We start from the raw sequence: 22,639 nt of genomic DNA, 5'->3' as shown, positions 1-22,639 counted from the left end.
GAGTGATAGACTTGCTTCTTACATCACTCCCTACTGGAACCCTGGTGAGTGATAGACTTGCTTCTTACCTCACTCCCTACGGGAACCCTGTGTGGCCATTAGGTCAGTGAATGACTTTCCTTCTTACATCACTCCCTACTGGAACACTGTGTGGCCATAAGGTGAGTGATAGACTTGCTTCTTACATCACTCCCTACTGGAACCCTGTGTGGCATTAGGTGAGTGATAGACTTGCTTCTTACATCACTCCCTACTTGAACCCTGTGTGGCCATTAGGTGAGTGATAGACTTGCTTTTTACATCACTCCCTACTGGAACCCTGGTGAGTGATAGACTTGCTTCTTACATGCCTCCCTAATGGAACCCTGTGTGGCCATAAGATGAGTGATAGACTTGCTTCTTACATCACTCCCTACAGGAACCCTGTGTGGCCATAAGGTGAGTGACAGACTTGCTTCTTACCTCACTCCCTACTGGAACCCTGTGTGGCCATTAGGTCAGTGATAGACTTGCTTCTTACATCACTCCCTACTAGAACCCTGTGTGGCCATTAGGTGAGTGATAGACTTGCTTCTTACATCACTCCCTACTGGAACCCTGTGTGGCCATAAGGTGAGGGATAGACTTGCTTCTTACCTCACTCCCTACTGGAACCCTGGTGAGTGATAGACTTGCTTCTTACCTCACTCCCTACTGGAACACTGTGTGGCCATAAGGTGAGTGATAGACTTGCTTCTTACATCACTCCCTACTGGAACCCTGGTGATTGATAGACTTGCTTCTTACCTCACTCCCTACTGGAACCCTGTGTGGCCATAAGGTGAGTGATAGACTTGCTTCTTACATCACTCCCTACGGGAACTCTGGTGAGTGATAGACTTGCTTCTTACATCACTCCCTACTGGAACCCTGTGTGGCCATAAGGTGATTGATAGACTTGCTTCTTACCTCACTCCCTACGGGAACCCTGTGTGGCCATAAGGTAAGTGAATGACTTGCTTCTTACATCACTCCCTACTGGAACCCTGTGTGGCCATAAGGTGAGTGATAGACTTGCTTCTTACATCACTCCCTACTGGAACCCTGGTGAGTGATAGACTTGCTTCTTACCTCACTCCCTACGGGAACCCTGTGTGGCCATTAGGTCAGTGATAGACTTGCTTCTTACATCACTCCCTACTGGAACCCTGTGTGGCATTAGGTGAGTGATAGACTTGCTTCTTACATCACTCCCTACTGGAACCCTGTGTGGCCATTAGGTCAGTGATAGACTCACTTCTTGCATCACTCCGTACTGGAACCCTTTGCGTCTTTCACGTTTGCTTTTTATATCACTAGCACAGGCAAATTGTTGGATATAATTAAGCAGCAAAAGGCAGACATTCACTGGAGGCCATAATGCCTTTGGATGTAGTCATTAATCTATGGTACATGATCAGATGCATGCTATGTCATCACCTGTCGCAGTCAACTACTAAGCGATTTAAAGCTGATGAAACCAACCCTACCCTGTGGCGCAATGCTTCTTCACACCAAAGTCTTCCCAGGTTATGGAAACGTCTTCATTAAACTCCCTTATCAACTGCTTCTTTGATGATAATCCGCCTTTCAGTCTGTGAAGTGTTTTTTCACTTGATTTTTTGTTAAATTGGAATTTATCTGCTTCTTACAAATGTATTGCCATCTCCCAACATGGCACCACATGATTCAATCCATGAGTGGGGATGCTATTTGATGTTCTTGTGCACTTCTTCCCCCAATTGTCAGTTAGTGTTGATAAAGCACTGTTATGAATGATAATGGGCTCAATTCGGATGACAAATTTACAAAGAAGCCGAGAAGTGTTACTTTGATGTATTGTCTGGAGCATAATGTCTTGGGTATTGATCAGGGCAAAAAACAGAATTCCGATATTCCTATTCCTGTAATGTCTTTTCTTCTGTAACGTTGAGTACAGAGCTTATAAGCAAGTCAGAAATAATAAGTCACGGAGAGTGTAAATTTGACATGGTAACAGCGATTCCTTACTGATTCAGCTGAAACCAGCCTTCCCTAGAATTACATTCTGATTTATCAGGTTAAAAGCGTTGCTGGACTTGAGAGTCTGGAGTGGCTATTACACAGCTAAACATCTCCAAGTTGGATACACAAGCGATGTTGAACCACACAAGACTGACATCCTCAACCATAAAAACTACAATCACTAAAGTTTATCACGTCATAAATCTTTGTGTTAACAGATTTCAGGGCCCAGTGCCAGTCCATCCAGTCTCTCCTTACAAAAAGTAACAAATCGGAGTGACATGATATCAGTATGATCTCCAGCTGCAAATCAAAACTTAAACGGGATTCAAAGGAAGTGTTGAAAGATCTTTTTCTTACAGCCGTGGACACACGGCACCGATGCCCCCCCCCACACACTCTTAGTCCAAGACATATATATATATATATATATATATATATATATATATATATTTATATAGATATACAGGCTTCAATAAATGCTGTCTTTTGCTGTGTTGTATTGTCTTTTCACTGTGTTGTATTGTGTTTTCATTGTGTTGTATTGTGTTCTGTCTTTTCACTGTGCTGTGTTGTCTTTTCACTGTGCTGTATTGTGTTTTACTGTGTTCTGTTGTGTTGTATTGTGTTGAACTGTGTTGTGTTCTGCTGCCTTTTAATTGTGTTGTACTGTGTTGTGTTGTCTTTTCACTGTGTTGTATTGTGTTGTACTTGTACTGTGTTGTGTTCGGCTGACTTTTCACAGTGTTTTGTTGTACTGTGTTGTGTTGTCTTTTCACTGTGTTTTGTTGTCTTTTCACTGTTGTATTGTGTTGTATTGTGTTGAACTGTGTTGTGTTCTGCTGCCTTTTAATTGTGTTGTACTGTATTGTGTTGTCTTTTCACTGTGTTTTGTTGTCTTTTCACTGTTGTATTGTGTTGTTACATCTGTGTTGTGTTGTCTTTTCACTGTGTTGTATTGTGCTGCACTGTGTTGAACCGTTGTTGTGTTCTGCTGCCTTTTAATTGTGTTGTTCTGTGTTGTGTTGTCTTTTTACTGTGTTGTGCTGCACCTTGTTGTTGTGTTCTGTGTAGTGCTGTATATCACTCCCTCCTGCATCATAACAGCTAGTTATCGAATCAGTATATCCACAGAATAGTAACTCCAGGTCCATTTGCTCCTATAGTCCTCACATTGACACTTTCCAACTTCAAGCAAATATTCAATATCAATACTGTAAATGCAGACGCAACCAAATTCAAAAGCCATAAATTGTACAACATTTCTACACTTCTTGCTCCGATGAAGATGACATGTTCGACAAAAATAAACACAATATTCGCGAACATGTCATGCAAAAAATTAATACATACATACAACACAAGTGTTTCCTAATAGCATTCATGAGCTGAGGCTGAATAATTTCTCCAAATGGGAACATTGAATAGAAGGGCCAGTCCCGGCAATCGGCAGTAAGTTTGACATTTCCAATTTACTCGACAGCCATAGAAGCAGTAGGTTCTGCTAACATTGACAGTCATCAGAATCCATCGTGATAATGTGGCCACGATAATGAAACAGAATGGTTTAAAAAAGCGAGGGAATTAAAACTTGGCACTGGGACCTATCTGCATTCTGAGAGCCACCACAACAACCATGTTTGTCACATGTGTATCCGACAGAGACGAGAGTGTAGGTGTTCTGTGGCATATATCATCCCAAACTGAATAAACACCGTTCAGCTTTCACGTCTAGTTTCTAATGATTTTCTTCTTCAAAGTTATTTAATCTGTGCTAAAAAGTTGCAGCTTCTGTAGGCTTATTTCGCAACACTTCCAGGGTGTACATAACACCACAAGTTGGAGAGAGGAATTAGGAACCATTTGAAAACCTTTTTTTCACATTACTTTTCTTTTCACATGCATGCTTAACTTTAATGAGAAGTAATAGGAACTGTTTATTAAAGAAAACACTCAAAAACAGAGACAAGAGTTATACTTTCAGGTACTGTTCAACACTTGTAATAAAGATCCCTGGCTTGCAACCCATGCTTGTCGTAAAAAAAGACTATGCTTGTCGTAAGCGGCGACTAACAGGATCGGGTGGTCAGGCTCGCTGACTTGGTTGATACATGTCATCGTATCCCAATTGCGTGGACCGATGTTCATAATGTAAATCTCTGGATTGTCTGGTCCAGACTTGATTATTTACAGACTGTGTCATAAAGCTGGAATATTGCTGAGTGTGGCGTTAAACAACAAACAAATGACCCTCGCTTGTTTATTTTTGACCGAGCTGACATGCATCACTGACTTAGAAACGAAGAGGTAAACAGCCCCACACTTGGAAGCCTGCAAGATAACATAGGATTCCGCTTCCATAGGTTCTTATCTTGTATTTTTGAAACCAACACCCCAATCCAATTTGGGAAGCTTTCAATTCACTGAGAAAGGTAGCCTGAAGCTGGCAATCTAAGTAATTGTGAAGGCAGCGGTGACGCGAGTTGACGACGGCACAACACCTGCGACTACTAACCCTGTACACTTAGGGGATGGCCTGTATTGACCAGCAGACATCCTACTTCGTTCAGCGGGGATCTACTCGTGACCAACTCCGGAGACACGACAGACAGCTCGACAGACAGCTCGCACTCTGTCTAGCTCTAGACAGTGTGTGCACAGGAAAGATTTACACAGACCCACTGACAATGAGATCAGATTGATCATTTCTTGTATTAAGGAAAACACCCAGTCTTTACTTCTGCAGAAATCATCTCTTCCGATGAGGGGCATTCCACACACAGAAAGTGGGTACGGCAGACAAAGCACCAGCATCTGTTGTGGCTATTGCAACATGGTACAACTACAAGTGCTCTCCAGCAGATGGGAGGTGCATATGGGGAGGGGTCAGCATCATCCAGGTCTTGATGGGGTGCTCCTTCTGGCAACAGTCGGCTGCTGAGATGGACAGTGAGCTAGGGAGTGGCACGTGTTGCACTCAGCATGTTCACAACAACCTGTGTGACTCACAGGCTTTGAGGACGGATAAACCAAAGGTTGATAGTCTGAGCATAATCCGTAACCAGGTTCTGGACACTGGTCTAAAGCCAAGGATGGCTCATTTTGGTAAGAAGTCAACACTTTTTGTCCCAGACTCTAATGACTAATTAAATCAGTCAGGTTGGGAGTCAACAGATTTTGGCACAGACTGTAACAACCAATTAAATAAGCCAGGTTGGGAGTCAACAGATTTTGTCCCAGACTGTAATGACCAATTATATCAGTCAGGTTGGGAGTCAACAGATTTTGTCCCAGACTGTAACAACCAATTAAATAAGCCAGGTTGGGAGTCAACAGATTTTGTCCCAGACTGTAATGACCAATTAAATCAGTCAGACTGGGAGTCAACAGATTTTGTCCCAGACTGTAACAACCAATTAAATAAGCCAGGTTGGGAGTCAACAGATTTTGTCCCAGACTGTAATGACCAATTAAATAAGCCAGGTTGGGAGTCAACAGATTTTGTCCCAGACTGTAATGACCAATTAAATCAGTCAGACTGGGAGTCAACAGATTTTGTCCCAGACTGTAATGACCAATTAAATCAGTCAGACTGGGAGTCAACAGATTTTGTCCCAGACTGTAATGACCAATTAAATCAGTCAGGTTGGGAGTCAACAGATTTTGGCACAGACTGTAACAACCAATTAAATAAGCCAGGTTGGGAGTCAACAGATTTTGTCCCAGACTGTAATGACCAATTAAATCAGTCAGGTTGGGAGTCAACAGATTTTGGCACAGACTGTAATGACCAATTAAATAAGCCAGGTTGGGAGTCAACAGATTTTGGCACAGACTGTAATGACCAATTAAATCAGTCAGGTTGGGAGTCAACAGATTTTGGCACAGACTGTAATGACCAATTAAATAAGCCAGGTTGGGAGTCAACAGATTTTGTCCCAGACTGTAATGACCAATGAAATCAGTCAGGTTGGGAGTCAACAGATTTTGTCCCAGACTGTAATGACCAATGAAATCAGTCAGGTTGGGAGTCAACAGATTTTGTCCCAGACTGTAATGACCAATTAAATCAGTCAGGTTGGGAGTCAACAGATTTTGGCACAGACTGTAACAACCAATTAAATAAGCCAGGTTGGGAGTCAACAGATTTTGTCCCAGACTGTAATGACCAATTAAATCAGTCAGGTTGGGAGTCAACAGATTTTGTCCCAGACTGTAATGACCAATTAAATCAGTCAGGTTGGGAGTCAACAGATTTTGGCACAGACTGTAACAACCAATTAAATAAGCCAGGTTGGGAGTCAACAGATTTTGTCCCAGACTGTAATGACCAATTAAATCAGTCAGGCTGGGAGTCAACAGATTTTGGCACAGACTGTAACAACCAATTAAATCAGCCAGGTTGTGAGTCAACAGATTTTGTCCCAGACTGTAACAACTAATTAAATCAGCCAGCTGAAGCATCAACAGCTTTTGTTCCAGACTTTACTGACTGACTAAAATAGCCAGGTTTTGGTCCCACACGGTAATGACTGTGACAGACCGTACTGACAGATTAAAGTGGTCAGGTTTAGCTGCAAGAAGGGTCTCCTTGGTGGTCTCTCCAGTACTATCCACGCTCAACAGCCATTGTGGACATCTAATCCATGGGGAAATCTCAAGCACTACCCCACTCCCCAGAAACAATCCCCTCAGCATTATACGTCACAATCCTTTTGGAGAGTGGACTATTATTTTTTAATTGACACATTATCTATACATTATCTTCATTTGGGGAGAGCTGCAAAGGAAGTTATGTTCCCTTCAATTCCTGTTTTGGAATCACCTAAGGAGGTTTTCAGACATCAGACATGCATCAGATATATAAAACACCAAATCCAGAGAATAACCAGTCTTGATTATCTGACGAAACCGATTACGTAAAAGACAAAGAAGTGAAAATTATATGAATGGATCCCTGAAAATCAGTGATGACACCAGGTGTTCATGAAAAGGGTGAGTTATGTCCTGCCTGGCCATGATTCATCACAAAAGATCATAGTTAAAAAAGGGTTTCTTGAAACTTGACTTTTTACCGTAAAGTTGCTATTTTCCACTGGGTGAGATGAGCAAGTCTGGCAAGATGATGAAGCTATTATCCTGTTTTACATCAGTTTGGGTTTAAACAATAAAACTTGACCCGTCTTGATGAAAGCCATGCTCATTATGTGGTTGAGATGCAATCGTGATCTGAAACAGTCGTCCCACAAGAAGTGGATCTCGCAAGGTTTTACTTCTTAACCAGATCAAACAACCTCAAAGTGCTTCGGAGTGCGAACTTTTGGCTTGGTGATGTAATAGTGATGCCAGTGTATTTAACAAAGCAGGGCCAGAATGGAAGTTTGCAGCTTGGCATTAATAAAAATCATTCACTTCGCAACACTTAAGGTCTTTCATTCTGCATTTATTGCAACAAATTTCACCAAGTTCATTCAGGCGATGAAAGAAGGCAAAAGGTTTATATGGGTCATTTGGTGAACTGGTGGTTGGATCAGTGTAGTGAGAGCAATCGTGCCGACCTGGTACCAATCAGTCGAGTCAAGTTCTACATATTGTAAATTACGTACCTGACATCCTGTAAAATAGCGCTTGAACTTACATGTATGTAATTTAGCATGTAATAAATACACTTTATCATCATCATCATCAAATCTGGACTAGGCAAACAAGTGGTCGATAGCATTTGAGCAGTTCACAGCATTGAGCCCCAAGGGAAAATTGGTAGCAAGTCTTTCTGATCTTCTATTCAAACAATTCCATCTGGCCAGCAAATAACAATGGTATGACAGATGAAGCTGAAGCATATTAGTGACTGCTGCCAGATTCCCAAAATATCCAAATGGTGGAAACAAGTTTTTGAATCAAGAACTAATATTTGGGGACGACTTGGAACAATACATTTTAGTCATACTCTCAACTTGCATTTATGTTCTTGTAGCAGTATTTAATGGGATAATGCCTCAATACCAACATGGTAGCACTGGTCCTCAACACTGCAGCTCCCTTCACTGATGGTGTACGGAATCGGCTGGTGTTTTATTATATAATAGTTCTCCAAGTTATGTCAAGAGTCATTTACCAAGTCACAGAATTAGTGTATGATAATGTGTTAATGGTCACGACGATTACTGCATCATTCTTGTCATCATAAAGTCACAGAAATAGTGTCTGATAATGTTTTAATGTTGACATCAATTGTCCCTTGTTCTTGTCATCATGAGGTCACAGAAATAGTGTCTGATAATGTTTTAATGTTGACATCAATTGTCCTTCGTTCTTGTCATCATGAGGTCACAGAAATAGTGTCTGATAATGTTTTAATGTTGACATCAATTGTCCTTCGTTCTTGTCATCATGAGGTCACAGAAATAGTGTCTGATAATGTTTTAATGTTGACATCAATTGTCCCTCGTTCTTGTAATCATGAGGTCACAGAAATAGTGTCTGATAATTTTTTAATGTTTACATCAATTGTCCTTCGTTCTTGTCATCATGAGGTCACAGAAATAGTGTCTGATAATGTTTTAATGTTGACATCAATTGTCCCTTGTTCTTGTCATCATGAGGTCACAGAAATAGTGTCTGATAATGTTTTAATGTTGACATCAATTGTCCCTCGTTCTTGTCATCATGAGGTCACAGAAATAGTGTCTGATAATGTTTTAATGTTGACATCAATTGTCCCTTGTTCTTGTCATCATGAGGTCACAGAAATAGTGTCTGATAATGTTTTAATGTTGACATCAAGTACCCTAGTTCTTGTAATCATGAGGTCACAGAAATAGTGTCTGATAATGTTTTAATGTTGACATCAATTGTCCTTCGTTCTTGTCATCATGAGGTCACAGAAATAGTGTCTGAATTATGTTTTAATGTTGACATCAATTGTCCCTTGTTCTTGTCATCATGAGGTCACAGAAATAGTGTCTGGTAATGTTTTAATGTTGACATCAATTGTCCTTCGTTCTTGTCATCATGAGGTCACAGAAATAGTGTCTGATAATGCTTCAGTTTTGACAACAATTGCTCCTTGTTCTTGTCTGAGTCGGAGGAAGAAGGCATCTGGGGTAGAAATCATTTTCCTACATCTTTCTGAGCTGAAAACATGATGTGGACCCCTACCTATATTATTCATTGACATTTAAAGTTATTATTTTCTTTTTTATATTCCGGATAAAAAGTCTGACTTATTTCCATCTGTGGTGCTCACAATCTGACAAGTGATGAATGTATTTCCTCAGAATCTATCAAATGTATCTTCATTAAAACAATTATCATGTATGTTTTTTATCTAATTCAGACTCCAAATAATCTTCTCGTTCTTTATCTGGCTCAGACCATCATCACGATGCAGGCTGCCACAATCACCATCCTCTTCAACGTCAGTTTTTGTTCCAATTGGGACTTCAGAAATCAGACAGCTGCATTTTTTATCGATATAATAAAGAAGCAAATGTGAAACTTGAAACTTGATGTTTTTTGTTTGACATTATTATCTACTTATTTAAATTACAGCAAGCGGAGGAGAATTGCCAAGACTTTTAAAAAATACCTCTTTGTGCTGTATTTACATGACATTTAGATAATGTTTTTGTCAAGTCTTATTTAATGCTGCAATAACACGTAGTCTTCAAGAGGCTGTTGATGTTAGCAGGAAACAATATTCAATCAAGCACCTGTTGGTGGATTCCAAGTTTCTTATGGATGTCTCTAAATATATACGTTTCCAGAGTTCTTTATTTTTAAACATACTGAACAAAACAAGTTAGGGATCGTAAAAGGTTATTTTTTGTCATGAAGACCGGGCCCAATCTTAAAAAATATCCCCACAAATTTTCATGATCCCTTACTTTTTTTGTTCAGCATATAAACATCACTGAAATGATGAAATATAGGTGGTGGTGAAATGGGACTTATTGTCTCCTTCAAGATTATTTCACTCATATAGGGATTTGCATGCAAGTGTGTGGCACCAGTCTGGACTAATGCCGCAGTTTTTAACAGAGATATCCAATTCAGACACGGTAAACTGACTCAAGCCAATCAGGCAGGGTAACAGTAAGTATCATCTTTTAATGTCTTTTGGTATGACGCGATTGAGGATTGCACCACTGACCTTGAGCTCTCCGGGCAGACGTTTCCACTGGACCACGCAGGCGGTCAAAACATTATGTAACTAATAGGTGGGTGCATTTCACAGGAATTCCTTAGCAGTCAAAATATTAATAAGGAAGATATAAAGTACATGACATTTAATTACTAGTATTCAGATTTACTTGCCAAAGAAACACTTTCTTACTTGCGATTCCACCAAAATACCCTCTGTGCCAAATACACATATACATGAACATATATACAAAAAACATCTTTCTTCAACTATTTCTCTTTTGGTCCCTTCCAAATTGTAAAGAAAGATTTTTTTTAACTCTATTCAACCACACCCATAAGCCAAAAAAGCAATTTCCCGGTTAACATATTCCTGTTTTTTTTTTTATCCAATATCTTTACCATAATTGGGTTGTTTGCTACAAACATATCTGTAATTAAATCTATTTCTAACAACGTACAAATCGGCCCAGATGATAGCCTCAATCACCTTTAAGAAGATTATTCAATCAAAATAAGGATTGGTACTGATGTCAAATTAAGTACGTTTCCTTGTCAAACCCTTGTTCTGACCTGTAGAGCGTCAATCTCAGCTTTCCCGAATAGGTTTGTTTCAGTTCTTGATTGATGTTGCGTGTCTGGCCTCGTCTTGTCCATACCATTCTCATTTGTCACTCAATGGCTCCTGTTCATTTCACGACTGATCCAGAGAAGGGGAGGCGAAAAATGAAAACGCTGACATATTTGATAATTGGCATTCCAGGTGACCATCTCATGACTTGCAAATCGTCTCCTAATGAATCAATTTCTCGGTGGAGCGCAGTCATCAAGCGGAGATTTATCCTTATTTGATTTGGCCATGGACAGGCAGAAGCATTCATCATCTCAAATAGCGTCCTTGTGTTAACTTGCCACTACCTCCATGGCTATTCATATTGTTCTCGGCAAGGAATTATGTAAGATATATAGACGCTCAACAAAAACATTACTAAGCTGCATCAACTTAAGGATTCATGACTTGCAAATCCTGGTGATAATATTCCCTCTGCTGATGTAGCCGAAAGATGAATTCCATACTCAATGAACATGATCCATCTTCATTACGATATTCCTCAACGAACAATTTATTACACATTGCAAACTGAGTTGTTGATGAACCCACTGACAAAACATGGACTAGGTGACGGTGGGAGTCTTCAGGAGACTTTGTGTTGAATTGTGTTGAACCCACAGACAACATGGACAAGGTGACAGTGGATGTCTTCAGGAGACTCTGTGTTGAATTGTGTTGAACCCACAGACAACATGGGCAAGGTGACAGTGGGTGTCTTCAGGAGACTTTGTGTTGAACCCACAGCAACATGGACAAGGTGACAGTGGGTGTCTTCAGGAGACTTTGTGTTGAACCCACAGCAACATGGACAAGGTGACAGTGGGTGTCTTCAGGAGACTTTGTGTTGAACCCACAGACAACATGGGCTAGGTGACAGTGGGAGTCTTCAGGAGACTTTGTGTTGAATTGTGTTGAACCCACAGACAACATGGACTAGGTGACAGTGGATGTCTTCAGGAGACTTTGTGTTGAATTGTGTTGAACCCACAGACAACATGGGCAAGGTGACAGTGGGTGTTTTCAGGAGACTTTGTGTTGAATTGTGTTGAACCCACTGACAACATGGACTAGGTGACAGTGGATGTCTTCAGGAGACTTTGTGTTGAATTGTGTTGAACCCACAGACAACATGGACTAGGTGACAGTGGATGTCTTCAGGAGACTTTGTGTTGAATTGTGTTGAACCCACAGACAACATGGGCAAGGTGACAGTGGGTGTCTTCAGGAGACTTTGTGTTGAATTGTGTTGAACCCACAGACAACATGGACTAGGTGACAGTGGGTGTCTGCAGGAGACTTTGTGTTGAATTGTGGTGAACCCACAGACAACATGGGCAAGGTGACGGTGGGTGTCTTCAGGAGACTTTGTGTTGAATTGTGTTGAACCCACAGACAACATGGACTAGGTGACAGTGGGTGTCTTCAGGAGACTCTGTGTTGAATTGTGGTGAACCCACAGACAACATGGACTAGGTGACAGTGGGTGTCTTCAGGAGACTTTGTGTTGAATTGTGGTGAACCCACAGACAACATGGACTAGGTGACAGTGGGTGTCTTCAGGAGACTTTGTGTTGAATTGTGGTGAACCCACAGACAACATTGACTAGGTGACAGTGGGTGTCTTCAGGAGCCTTTGTGTTGAATTGTGTTGAACCCACAGACAACATGGACTAGGTGACAGAGGGTGTCTTCAGGAGACTTTGTGTTGAATTGTGTTGAACCCACAGACAACATGGACTAGGTGACAGTGGATGTCTGCAGGAGACTCTGTGTTGAATTGTGGTGAACCCACAGACAACATGGACTAGGTGACAGTGGGTGTCTTCAGGAGACTTTGTGTTGAATTGTGGTGAACCCACAGACAACATGGGCAAGGTGACGGTGGGTGTCTTCAGGAGACTTTGTGTTGAATTGTGTTGAACCCACTGACAACATGGACTAGGTGACAGTGGGTGTCTTCAGGAGACTTTGTGTTGAATTGTGGTGAACCCACAGACAACATGGACTAGGTGACAGTGGGTGTCTTCAGGAGACTTTGTGTTGAATTGTGGTGAACCCACAGACAACATGGACTAGGTGACAGTGGGTGTCTTCAGGAGACTTTGTGTTGAATTGTGGTGAACCCACAGACAACATGGGCAAGGTGACGGTGGGTGTCTTCAGGAGACTTTGTGTTGAATTGTGGTGAACCCACAGACAACATGGACTAGGTGACGGTGGGTGTCTTCAGGAGACTTTGTGTTGAATTGTGTTGAACCCACTGACAACATGGACTAGGTGACAGTGGGTGTCTTCAGGAGACTCTGTGTTGAATTGTGTTGAACCCACAGACAAAACATGGTCTCTAATCAGATACCCATCACAGACAGAACCCCATCTACCTTATATGGAGTCTGGTCTCAAATCAGATACCCATCACAGACAGAACCCCATCTACCTTATATGGGGTCTGGTCTCAAATCAGATACCCATCACAGACAGAACCCCATCGACCTGGTCTCAAATCAGATACCCATCACAGACAGAACCCCATCTACCTTATATGGAGTCTGGTCTCAAATCTGATGCCAAGTACTATTCCATGTGGTGCCAGCATCCCTATCTCAGCTGGGCAGATGGTGTGAAATACTGCACCCAAGCTGAATATTTAAGTTCGGTGAACTTTCCAGTCATATTTCCACATGACATTGTTGTACGGAATTGGGCAGCCTTACCTGAACTTGATACTGTGAATCTTCTTGACTCCATAGCTCCACACACCTCCCATCTTCTTCTCAATGAGTCCTCCCAGGACATGCTCCCACAGGTAGATGCCTGCAACACAAACATAGGTCCTTAGTCACAGGGTCCAGGTAGATCTACATCTCCCTCCCACACGACACAGGGTCCAGCTAGATCTACATCGCCCTCCCACACGACCACTGGGTCCAGCTAGATCTACATCACCTTCCCACACGACACAGGGTCCAGGTAGATCTACATCACCCTCCTACACGACCACAGGGTCCAGCTAGATCTACATCACCCTCCTACACGATCACAGGGTCAAGCTAGATCCACATCACCCTTCCACACGACCACAGGGTCCAGCTAGATCTACATCACTCTCCTACATGACACAGGGTCCAGCTGGATCTACATCACTCTCCTACATGACACAGGGTCCAGCTAGATCTACATCACCCTCCTACACGACACAGGGTCCAGCTAGATCTACATCACCCTCCTACACGGCCATAGGGTCCAGCTGGATCTTCATCACCCTTCCACTTGACACAGGGTCCAGCTAGATCTGCATCACCCTCCCACTCGAGACACGGTCCAACTAGATCTACATCACCCTCCCACTTGACACAGGGTCCAGCTAGATCTGCATCACCCTCCCACTCGAGACACGGTCCAGCTGGATCTACATCACCCCCTCCCAAACACACACACACACGACCACAGGGTCCAGCTAGATCTACATCAACCTTCCACTTGATCACAGGGTCCAGCTAGATCCACATCACCCTCCTACACGACACAGGGTCCAGCTAGATCTATATCACCCTCCCACACGACCACCTACGAAACCTACGAGCACGGGTATTGTGCAGACAAACCTAGAAACATAATTGGGTCGAACTGGGATTCAAACCCACATAGGTGTCTGGTGTGCCCAAGGGGCGCAACTCTGCACAGCAAATTGCGGCAGTTTGCCACCCCTGCCCCTAGGTCTATGATCAAGCTATGAAAGGATTTAACTATGTTTAATGTTGATATTGTGATATGAGCAAAACAAGATCTGTGGCAAAACAAATAGGGGTTGGCAACATCCGCCGCATGGTATAGGTTTACTGACAATACTGGCTTTGTATAGTTCATGTACTAACAAATGAATACGAAGCCTGGAAAACTTCCTCACTAGCCGACAGGTAAAAGTTATTCAGATAACATGTTGGACATCATGGCCACAACGCTGTTCCATTCCATGATCTTGCTGGAATATTGTTAACATGTCATACACACATCTTCAGTCTCTCACTACATACAGAATGATGTTCCTCTGATCTGACATCAGATAATCATTGAAACATTCATCATTACAAATACCAGCTATAACAGACAGTTGCTTTGATGAAATAAAATGTCTTTTATCTAGTCAAGCAGAAAAAAAACCAGAAATAAATGCATTTACCTTTGTAAAGACTTTCACATGAATGTTGGATTTCAATTTCAATTTAACATACATAAATGATCAATCACACATTTGAAATTGAATATGAAAAGAGACTTCTTATAAAAGAAATACCAAAATAAGTTTTTGATCATTTCACAATTTCATTCCTTGAAATAAACCAGATTCATCATGTCTTAGAACTTGACAATGCTCAATGAAAACTTAAGCAAATGTTCATGCCATTGGTAGTATTAAAAGAGAAATGTTTAATGTAATGAATAAAAAGTGTCCTGGATGCTTGCTACATTGTGCGCAGCTATCTTTGATCTCAAATCGGTGGTATTCTTCAAGATACAGCATCACACAAAGGCGTCTAAGGGCACAATCATTTTAAGATCATTATTGTCCTTCTATGTCCGAGCCATCAAAGAAAGACAGAGCCAATCAAAGAAGAATTATAACATATTCTTTTAATTAGGAAGCATTCACTCCAGGGAGAGGGCATAAATAGCCCTGTTCAAGACACAGTCCTCAACACCATGCTGTAAATTCACAAGGAAATAAGGCTGGTCAAAGAAAGTCAAACAGAGATCTTTGAAGGATGCAATCAAATAAGAAGTGAGTAGCGACAAATTTAGCTGACTTTTCAGCGAATGATTTGGAGCTGACAGTGACATGATTCTGCACTTGATTTAGCTGCAGTCTCACTGGACTCGGGAAAAGAAACAGGAAGAAGAAATGAGGCTATTAACACTCGCCACTTTGATCAAATATTAGGCGTACTTTGAATCTAATGGATAGGTGAAGTGTTTCAGCAAGTCACGCCACTCTTATGCAATAAACAGTTACAAACGGAGCCAAAATTGATCCACCACCCAATAAAATGACCCATAACTGTTCACCTCAAAAGACATGGTGTCTAATAGACCCCCTTATATTGGCTGCCTTATCACTAGATACATTCATCCTCAAAGTGTCCTGCACTGATCAGGTCAGGAGAAGAAAGAAGCAGTGAGGCTCCACCACCTGCACCCATGTACCTCATCATCTACTGCCCCACCTCCAGTTTCCATGTACTGCCCCACCTCCAGTCTCCATGTACTGCCCCACCTCCAGTCTCCATGTACTGCCCCACCTCCAGTCTCCATGTACTGCCCCACCTCCCGTCTCCATGTACTGCCCCACCTCCTGTCTCCATGTACTGCCCCACCTCCCGTCTCCATGTACTGCCCCACCTCCTGTCTCCATGTACTGCCCCACCTCCTGTCTCCATGTACTGCCCCACCTCCTGTCTCCATGTACTGCCCCACCTCCCGTCTCCATGTACTGCCCCGCCTCCTGTCTCCATGTACTGCCCCGCCTCCCGTCTCCATGTACTGCCCCACCTCCTGTCTCCATGTACTGCCCCACCTCCCGTCTCCATGTACTGCCCCACCTCCTGTCTCCATGTACTGCCCCACCTCCAGTCTCCATGTACTGCCCCACCTCCCGTCTCCATGTACTGCCCCACCTCCTGTCTCCATGTACTGCCCCACCTCCTGTCTCCATGTACTGCCCCACCTCCCGTCTCCATGTACTGCCCCACCTCCAGTCTCCATGTACTGCCCCACCTCCAGTCTCCATGTACTGCCCCACCTCCTGTCTCCATGTACTGCCCCACCTCCAGTCTCCATGTACTGCCCCACCTCCAGTCTCCATGTACTGCCCCACCTCCTGTCTCCATGTACTGCCCCACCTCCTGTCTCCATGTACTGCCCCACATCCAGTCTCCATGTACTGCCCCACCTCCAGTCTCCATGTACTGCCCCACCTCCAGTCTCCATGTACTGCCCCACCTCCTGTCTCCATGTACTGCCCCACCTCCTGTCTCCATGTACTGCATCCTCTACTGCCCCACCTCCAGTCTCCATGTACTGCCCCACCTCCTGTCTCCATGTACTTCCCAACCTCCTGTCTCCATGTACTGCCCCACCTCCCGTCTCCATGTACTGCCCCACCTCCAGTCTCCATGTACTGCCCCACCTCCTGTCTCCATGTACTGCCCCACCTCCAGTCTCCATGTACTGCCCCACCTCCAGTCTCCATGTACTGCCCCACCTCCAGTCTCCATGTACTGCCCCACCTCCTGTCTCCATGTACTGCCCCACCTCCTGTCTCCATGTACTGCATCCTCTACTGCCCCACCTCCAGTCTCCATGTACTGCCCCACCTCCAGTCTCCATGTACTGCCCCACCTCCAGTCTCCATGTACTGCCCCACCTCCAGTCTCCATGTACTGCCCCACCTCCAGTCTCCATGTACTGCCCCACCTCCAGTCTCCATGTACTGCCCCACCTCCTGTCTCCATGTACTGCCCCACCTCCAGTCTCCATGTACTGCCCCACCTCCAGTCTCCATGTACTGCCCCACCTCCAGTCTCCATGTACTGCCCCACCTCCAGTCTCCATGTACTGCCCCACCTCCAGTCTCCATGTACTGCCCCACCTCCAGTCTCCATGTACTGCCCCACCTCCAGTCTCCATGTACTGCCCCACCTCCCGTCTCCATGTACTGCCCCACCTCCCGTCTCCATGTACTGCCCCACCTCCTGTCTCCATGTACTTCCCCACCTCAAGTCTCCATGTTTTTCCCCAATTCCCGTCTCCATGTACTGCCCCACCTCCTGACTCCATGTACTGCCCCACCTCCCATCTCCATGTACTTCCCCACCTCCTGTCTCCATGTACTGCCCCACCTCCTGTCTCCATATACTGCCCCACCTCCTGTCTCCATGTACTGCCCCACCTCCTGTCTCCATGTACTTCCCCACCTCTAGTCTCCATGTACTTCCCCACCTCCCGTCTCCATGTACTGCCCCACCTCATGTCTCCATGTACTTCCCAACCTCCTGTCTCCATGTACTGCCCCACCTCCTGTCTCCATATACTGCCCCACCTCCTGTCTCCATGTACTGCCCCACCTCCTGTCTCCATGTACTGCCCCACCTCCTGTCTCCATGTACTGCCCCACCTCCTGTCTCAATGTCAACATGTTCTGCATCCTCTACTGCCCCACCTCCTGTCTCCATGTACTGCACCACCTCCTGTCTCCATGTATTGCCCCACCTCCTGTCTCCATGTCAACATGTTCTGCATCCTCTACTGCCCCACCTCCAGTCTCCATGTACTGCCCCACCTCCAGTCTCCAAGTACTGCCCCACCTCCTGTCTCCATGTATTGCCCCACCTCTTGTCTCCATGTCAACATGTTCTGCATCATCTACTGCCCCACCTCCAGTCTCCATGTACTGCCCCACCTCCAGTCTCCATGTACTGCCCCACCTCCAGCCTCCATGTCAACATGTTCTGCATCATCTACTGCCCCAACTCCAGTCTCCATGTATTGCCCCACCTCCAGTCTCCATGTACTGCCCCACCTCCAATCTCCATGTACTGCCCCACCTCCTGTCTCCATGTATTGCCCCACCTCTTGTCTCCATGTCAACATGTTCTGCATCATCTACTGCCCAACCTCCTGTCTCCATGTATTGCCCCACCTCCTGTCTCCATGTCAACATGTTCTGCATCCTCTACTGCCCCACCTCCAGTCTCCATGTACTGCCCCACCTCCAGTCTCCATGTACTGCCCCACCTCCTGTCTCCATGTACTGCCCCACCTCCAGTCTCCATGTCAACATGTTCTGCATCCTCTACTGCCCCACCTCCAGTCTCCATGTACTGCCCCACCTCCAGTCTCCATGTATTGCCCAACCTCATGTCTCCATGTACTGCCCCACCTCCTGTCTCCATGTACTGCCCCACCTCCAGCCTCCATGTACTGCCCCACCTCCTGTCTCCATGTATTGCCCCACCTCCAATCTCAATGTCAACATGTTCTGCATCCTTCACTGCCCGTGCCGTTGGTCTGGAGCCTATTTTGGATGTTGACATGGAATTAAGGGACATTAATATCACATTAATGCCACAGTCTGTGTAATAATGCCAGCACAGGCTATTTACTGTCTTTGTTCTACATCACTGTTGTTTTATTTGCCTCCCAATCAATAGACAGAGACTGGGACTCTCAAGTCAGTCACGACACCCATCCTCCGATGCGTGAGACCATCAGCTCACAAATACAGCATATCTTATAAAAACTGCTGAAAAAAATATATGCTGTCAGATTTGAGACACAAATCTTCATGATTAATGATATTCCAGTACAAGATTCAATCACAATTGTTTCACTGCTCCCCCTTTATCGAGACTATTCCCTATGAAGTAAAGTCAAGTATAAATGTCACTGTCTCTTTTAAGCTTCCCCTGGGTTTCATGTTTCAACATCGCGTAGTCACTAATGACAGAACTTCTATTTGAATGAGAGTACTTAAATGCTTCTAATGACACTACTTAACATGTGAAATCTGATTAATAACTGCACTTGTGTATATAGAATGGTCAAAGTACAAGCTGTCAAGACAAATATGTTTACATCTTGAAGACCATTCAGGTATATGTCGCGCTTAAACCAATTCATCTAAAATTTAGAATCTTGAATCTTAGGGAGGCAGGGTTGAATTAATTTCCATAAGTTTCAAGTATGAAGGGCCACTGCATGATGTATTGTCTCCATTAAAACACCAAATCCTCAGGAGGCAGGCAATACAGTTAATGATCTTGAACCGCCTTTAATCATGGATCATCATGATCTATCATCTCAAGGTATCAACAACTTCTTAAGTTTTAAGAGTTTTGTCTTAGTTGGCATCCATGAAGGACTGGCAAAGTGAAGACGATGCATGTTTTGTATATTGTCAGGCATTGACAGTATACAATATAATGCTAAGTAGTACAGTGAACAAGACCATGCTTGTCAAGCAATGACACAGTAACAAGACCATGCTTGTCAAGCAATGACACAGTAACAAGGCCATGCTTGTCAAGCGATGACACAGTAACAAGGTCAAGTTTGTCAAGTGATGACACAGTAACAAGACCATGCTAAAGTATCAAGTGATGATACAGTAACAAGGCCATGCTTGTCAAGCAATGACACAGTAACAAGGCCATGCTTGTCAAGTGATGATACAGTAACAAGGTCAAGCTTGTCAAGTGATGACACAGTAACAAGACCATGCTTGTCAAACGATGACAGTAACAAGACCATGCTTGTTAAGTGATGACACAGTAGCAAGGCCATGTTTGTCAAGTGATGACACAGTAACAAGACCATGCTTGTCAAGTGATGATACAGTAACAAGGCCATGCTTGTCAAGCGATGACACAGTAACAAGGCCATGCTTGTCAAGTGATGACACAGTAACAAGGCCATGCTTGTCAAGTGATGATACAGTAACAAGGCCATGCTTGTCAAGTGATGATACAGTAACAAGGTCATGCTTGTTAAGTGATGACACAGTAAGAAGGCCATGCTTGTCAAGTAAAGACACAGTAACAAGGTCAAGCTTATCAAGTTATGACACAGTAACAAGACCATGCTTGTCAAGTGATGATACAGTAACAAGGCCATGCTTGTCAAGCGATGACACAGTAACAAGGCCGTGCTTGTCAAGTGATGATACAGTAATAAGGCCATGCTTGTCAAGTGATGATACAGTAACAAGGCCATGCTTTTCAAGTGATGATACAGTAACAAGGTCATGCTTGTTAAGTGATGACACAGTAAGAAGGCCATGCTTGTCAAGTGATGACACAGTAACAAGGTCAAGCTTATCAAGTGTTGACACAGTAACAAGGTCATGCTTGTTAAGTGATGACACAGTAGCAAGGCCATGCTTGTCAAGTGATGACACAGTAACAAGGTCAAGCTTGTCAAGTGATGACACAGTAACAAGACCAAGCTTGTCAAGTGTTGACACAGTAACAAGATCATGCTTGTCAAGCCATGACAAAGGGTATAAAAACCAAAGAAAAATCCTTTTGAAATCCACAGCCAAACAATACCATCATTTCAAGGGTTGAAACACTAGAGCATGTTTTTCCACAAATTATGTCCCTTACGGTTTATATCTCATTTAACTGCAGAATGTCAAATACCATCTGACAAGGTTTCGATCATGCTGTGCCTTCGTGAGTAAACATTTTACACCTAAATGGATCTTTTCTCTCCTATCCAGAAAATATGAATCATTTTCAGCTGCTGCTTTGATAACCTTGGGAGCTTGCTGTTATTCCACAGATGGAAGAATCACTTGCATTGATGCCCAGTTTCATTGCATGAACAGTTACAGTTTTGATGAATCAAGTTAATCTAATTCGCTTTTCAGAGAAGACTGTACGTGTGAAGACATCCTCAGAGGCTTTTCTTTATCATGGACTCAAGATGTGCTTCTATCCAAAAGGGAGTTTTAAAGAATTATGTTACCATGGTAATAAGCAGATGCCATCTGCCCAAGCCTGTCCCACCTACGGTGAGGAATACGGAATCAGAAAGGGATTACTTCGAGTGCTGTTGCATTGAATCCTGATCAAATCTGGTCTTAGTCGCTTGAAAAAGTAGGCTTAAGGCTCTGAAGCTCACCTTAAAAAAGTTGTCTAAAAAACGTGGAAACCGTGATGATCCATACAAATGTCATCTTATATTAATACTGTAATTGATGGAGTCTATTTTTTATATTTATCATTTTGTTGAAAAATAGTTCCATGTTATTTTCGTATACCTCCTACGTGTATTATGTCATGGCTAGTTTACTTGCAGCTTTCTAAGACTGTAATTAGGATATATAGTCTCATGAGTGAGAGAGTGATATAGACTTCAAGCCTCATTTAGCAAAGTACAACAATATCACAACGGGACACAAACCTCCCTTATGACCTGTGCATGTTGGACCTGGTGATGAGCCAAGAAACAGAGGCACCATGATATACAGCTTATTCTACAAGAACTGTTTCGTCTCCATCTTCAGCTACATGCTCTTAAGACAACAGTGAGTTAGGTTTTACACCGCTTTTAGCAATATTCCAGCAATATCACGGCGGGGGACACCAGAAATGGGCTTCACATATTGTACCTATGTGGGTAATCAAACCCGGGCCTTCAGCGTGACGAGCAAACGCTTTAACCTCTAGACTACCCCACCACCCGATGCGCCAAGAAACAGAGGCACCGTGATATACAGCTTATTCTACAAGAATCGTTTCGTCTCCATCTTCAACTACGTGCTCCTGGGAACTAGTATTTCCAAATCCATAAATCACAAGTTGCCAATACCAAAAACCTTTTAAGCAAAACCTACCACGAGTGCTTACAGTGCTGTGATAAGTGTATAGTTCTTTTATTGACCCCAACCCATCACACCCAAACATTCAGCATTACCGAACAAGGAAAGACATCAGCACCTCAACTCAGTGTTAATGCATCTAAATCCAGTCTCTTTCTCATAACACCAATGACACCCCCTCCATTCATATCTCAGTGTTACCCAACGCTGGTTCCAGAACGTCCACCCAATCAGGATGTGTATACCATGTTGATCCTTCCCTTTAAAACCTCCGACAAATATTGATGCACAATGCGCAAGCACTAGATTCTCCAAACTGTCGGTAATTGTCTCCGCTCCATCCAATATCTTGTAGACTATTTCTCTGTGGTGACACTACTGTAACGATTAAAACTTGTTTGCGTTTTACTTATGGTCAGACTGGCTACTGGAAGCTGGTGGAAGTGTAAACATGCAGATTTGTCTTACTTCTTCATTAC

General features: G+C 43.5%; 1 protein-coding gene across 4 annotated transcripts in view; it reads right to left on the bottom strand.

Moving 5' to 3' along the window:
- Nucleotides 1-22,639, bottom strand: part of LOC124133040 (ribitol-5-phosphate xylosyltransferase 1-like) — a 191,106-nt gene that overhangs the window by 32,359 nt on the left and 136,108 nt on the right. For all 4 annotated transcript variants that reach the window (XR_007222775.1, XR_007222776.1, XM_048401769.1 and 1 more), the window contains one exon: nt 13,495-13,594. Coding sequence is in view for 2 of the 4 variants with exons in the window: in XM_048401769.1 (XP_048257726.1) it covers nt 13,495-13,594 (100 nt within the window). In the remaining 2 variants the exon portion in view is untranslated. The remainder of the gene's footprint in view (nt 1-13,494; nt 13,595-22,639) is intronic.

This window comes from Haliotis rufescens, unplaced genomic scaffold, assembly GCF_023055435.1.
Source record: "Haliotis rufescens isolate VD_foot unplaced genomic scaffold, xgHalRufe1.0.p SCAF_23, whole genome shotgun sequence".
Lineage (NCBI taxonomy): Eukaryota > Metazoa > Mollusca > Gastropoda > Lepetellida > Haliotidae > Haliotis > Haliotis rufescens.
The sequence above is the reverse complement of the archived record's forward strand: the minus strand, read 5'-3'. Positions and strand labels throughout refer to the sequence as shown.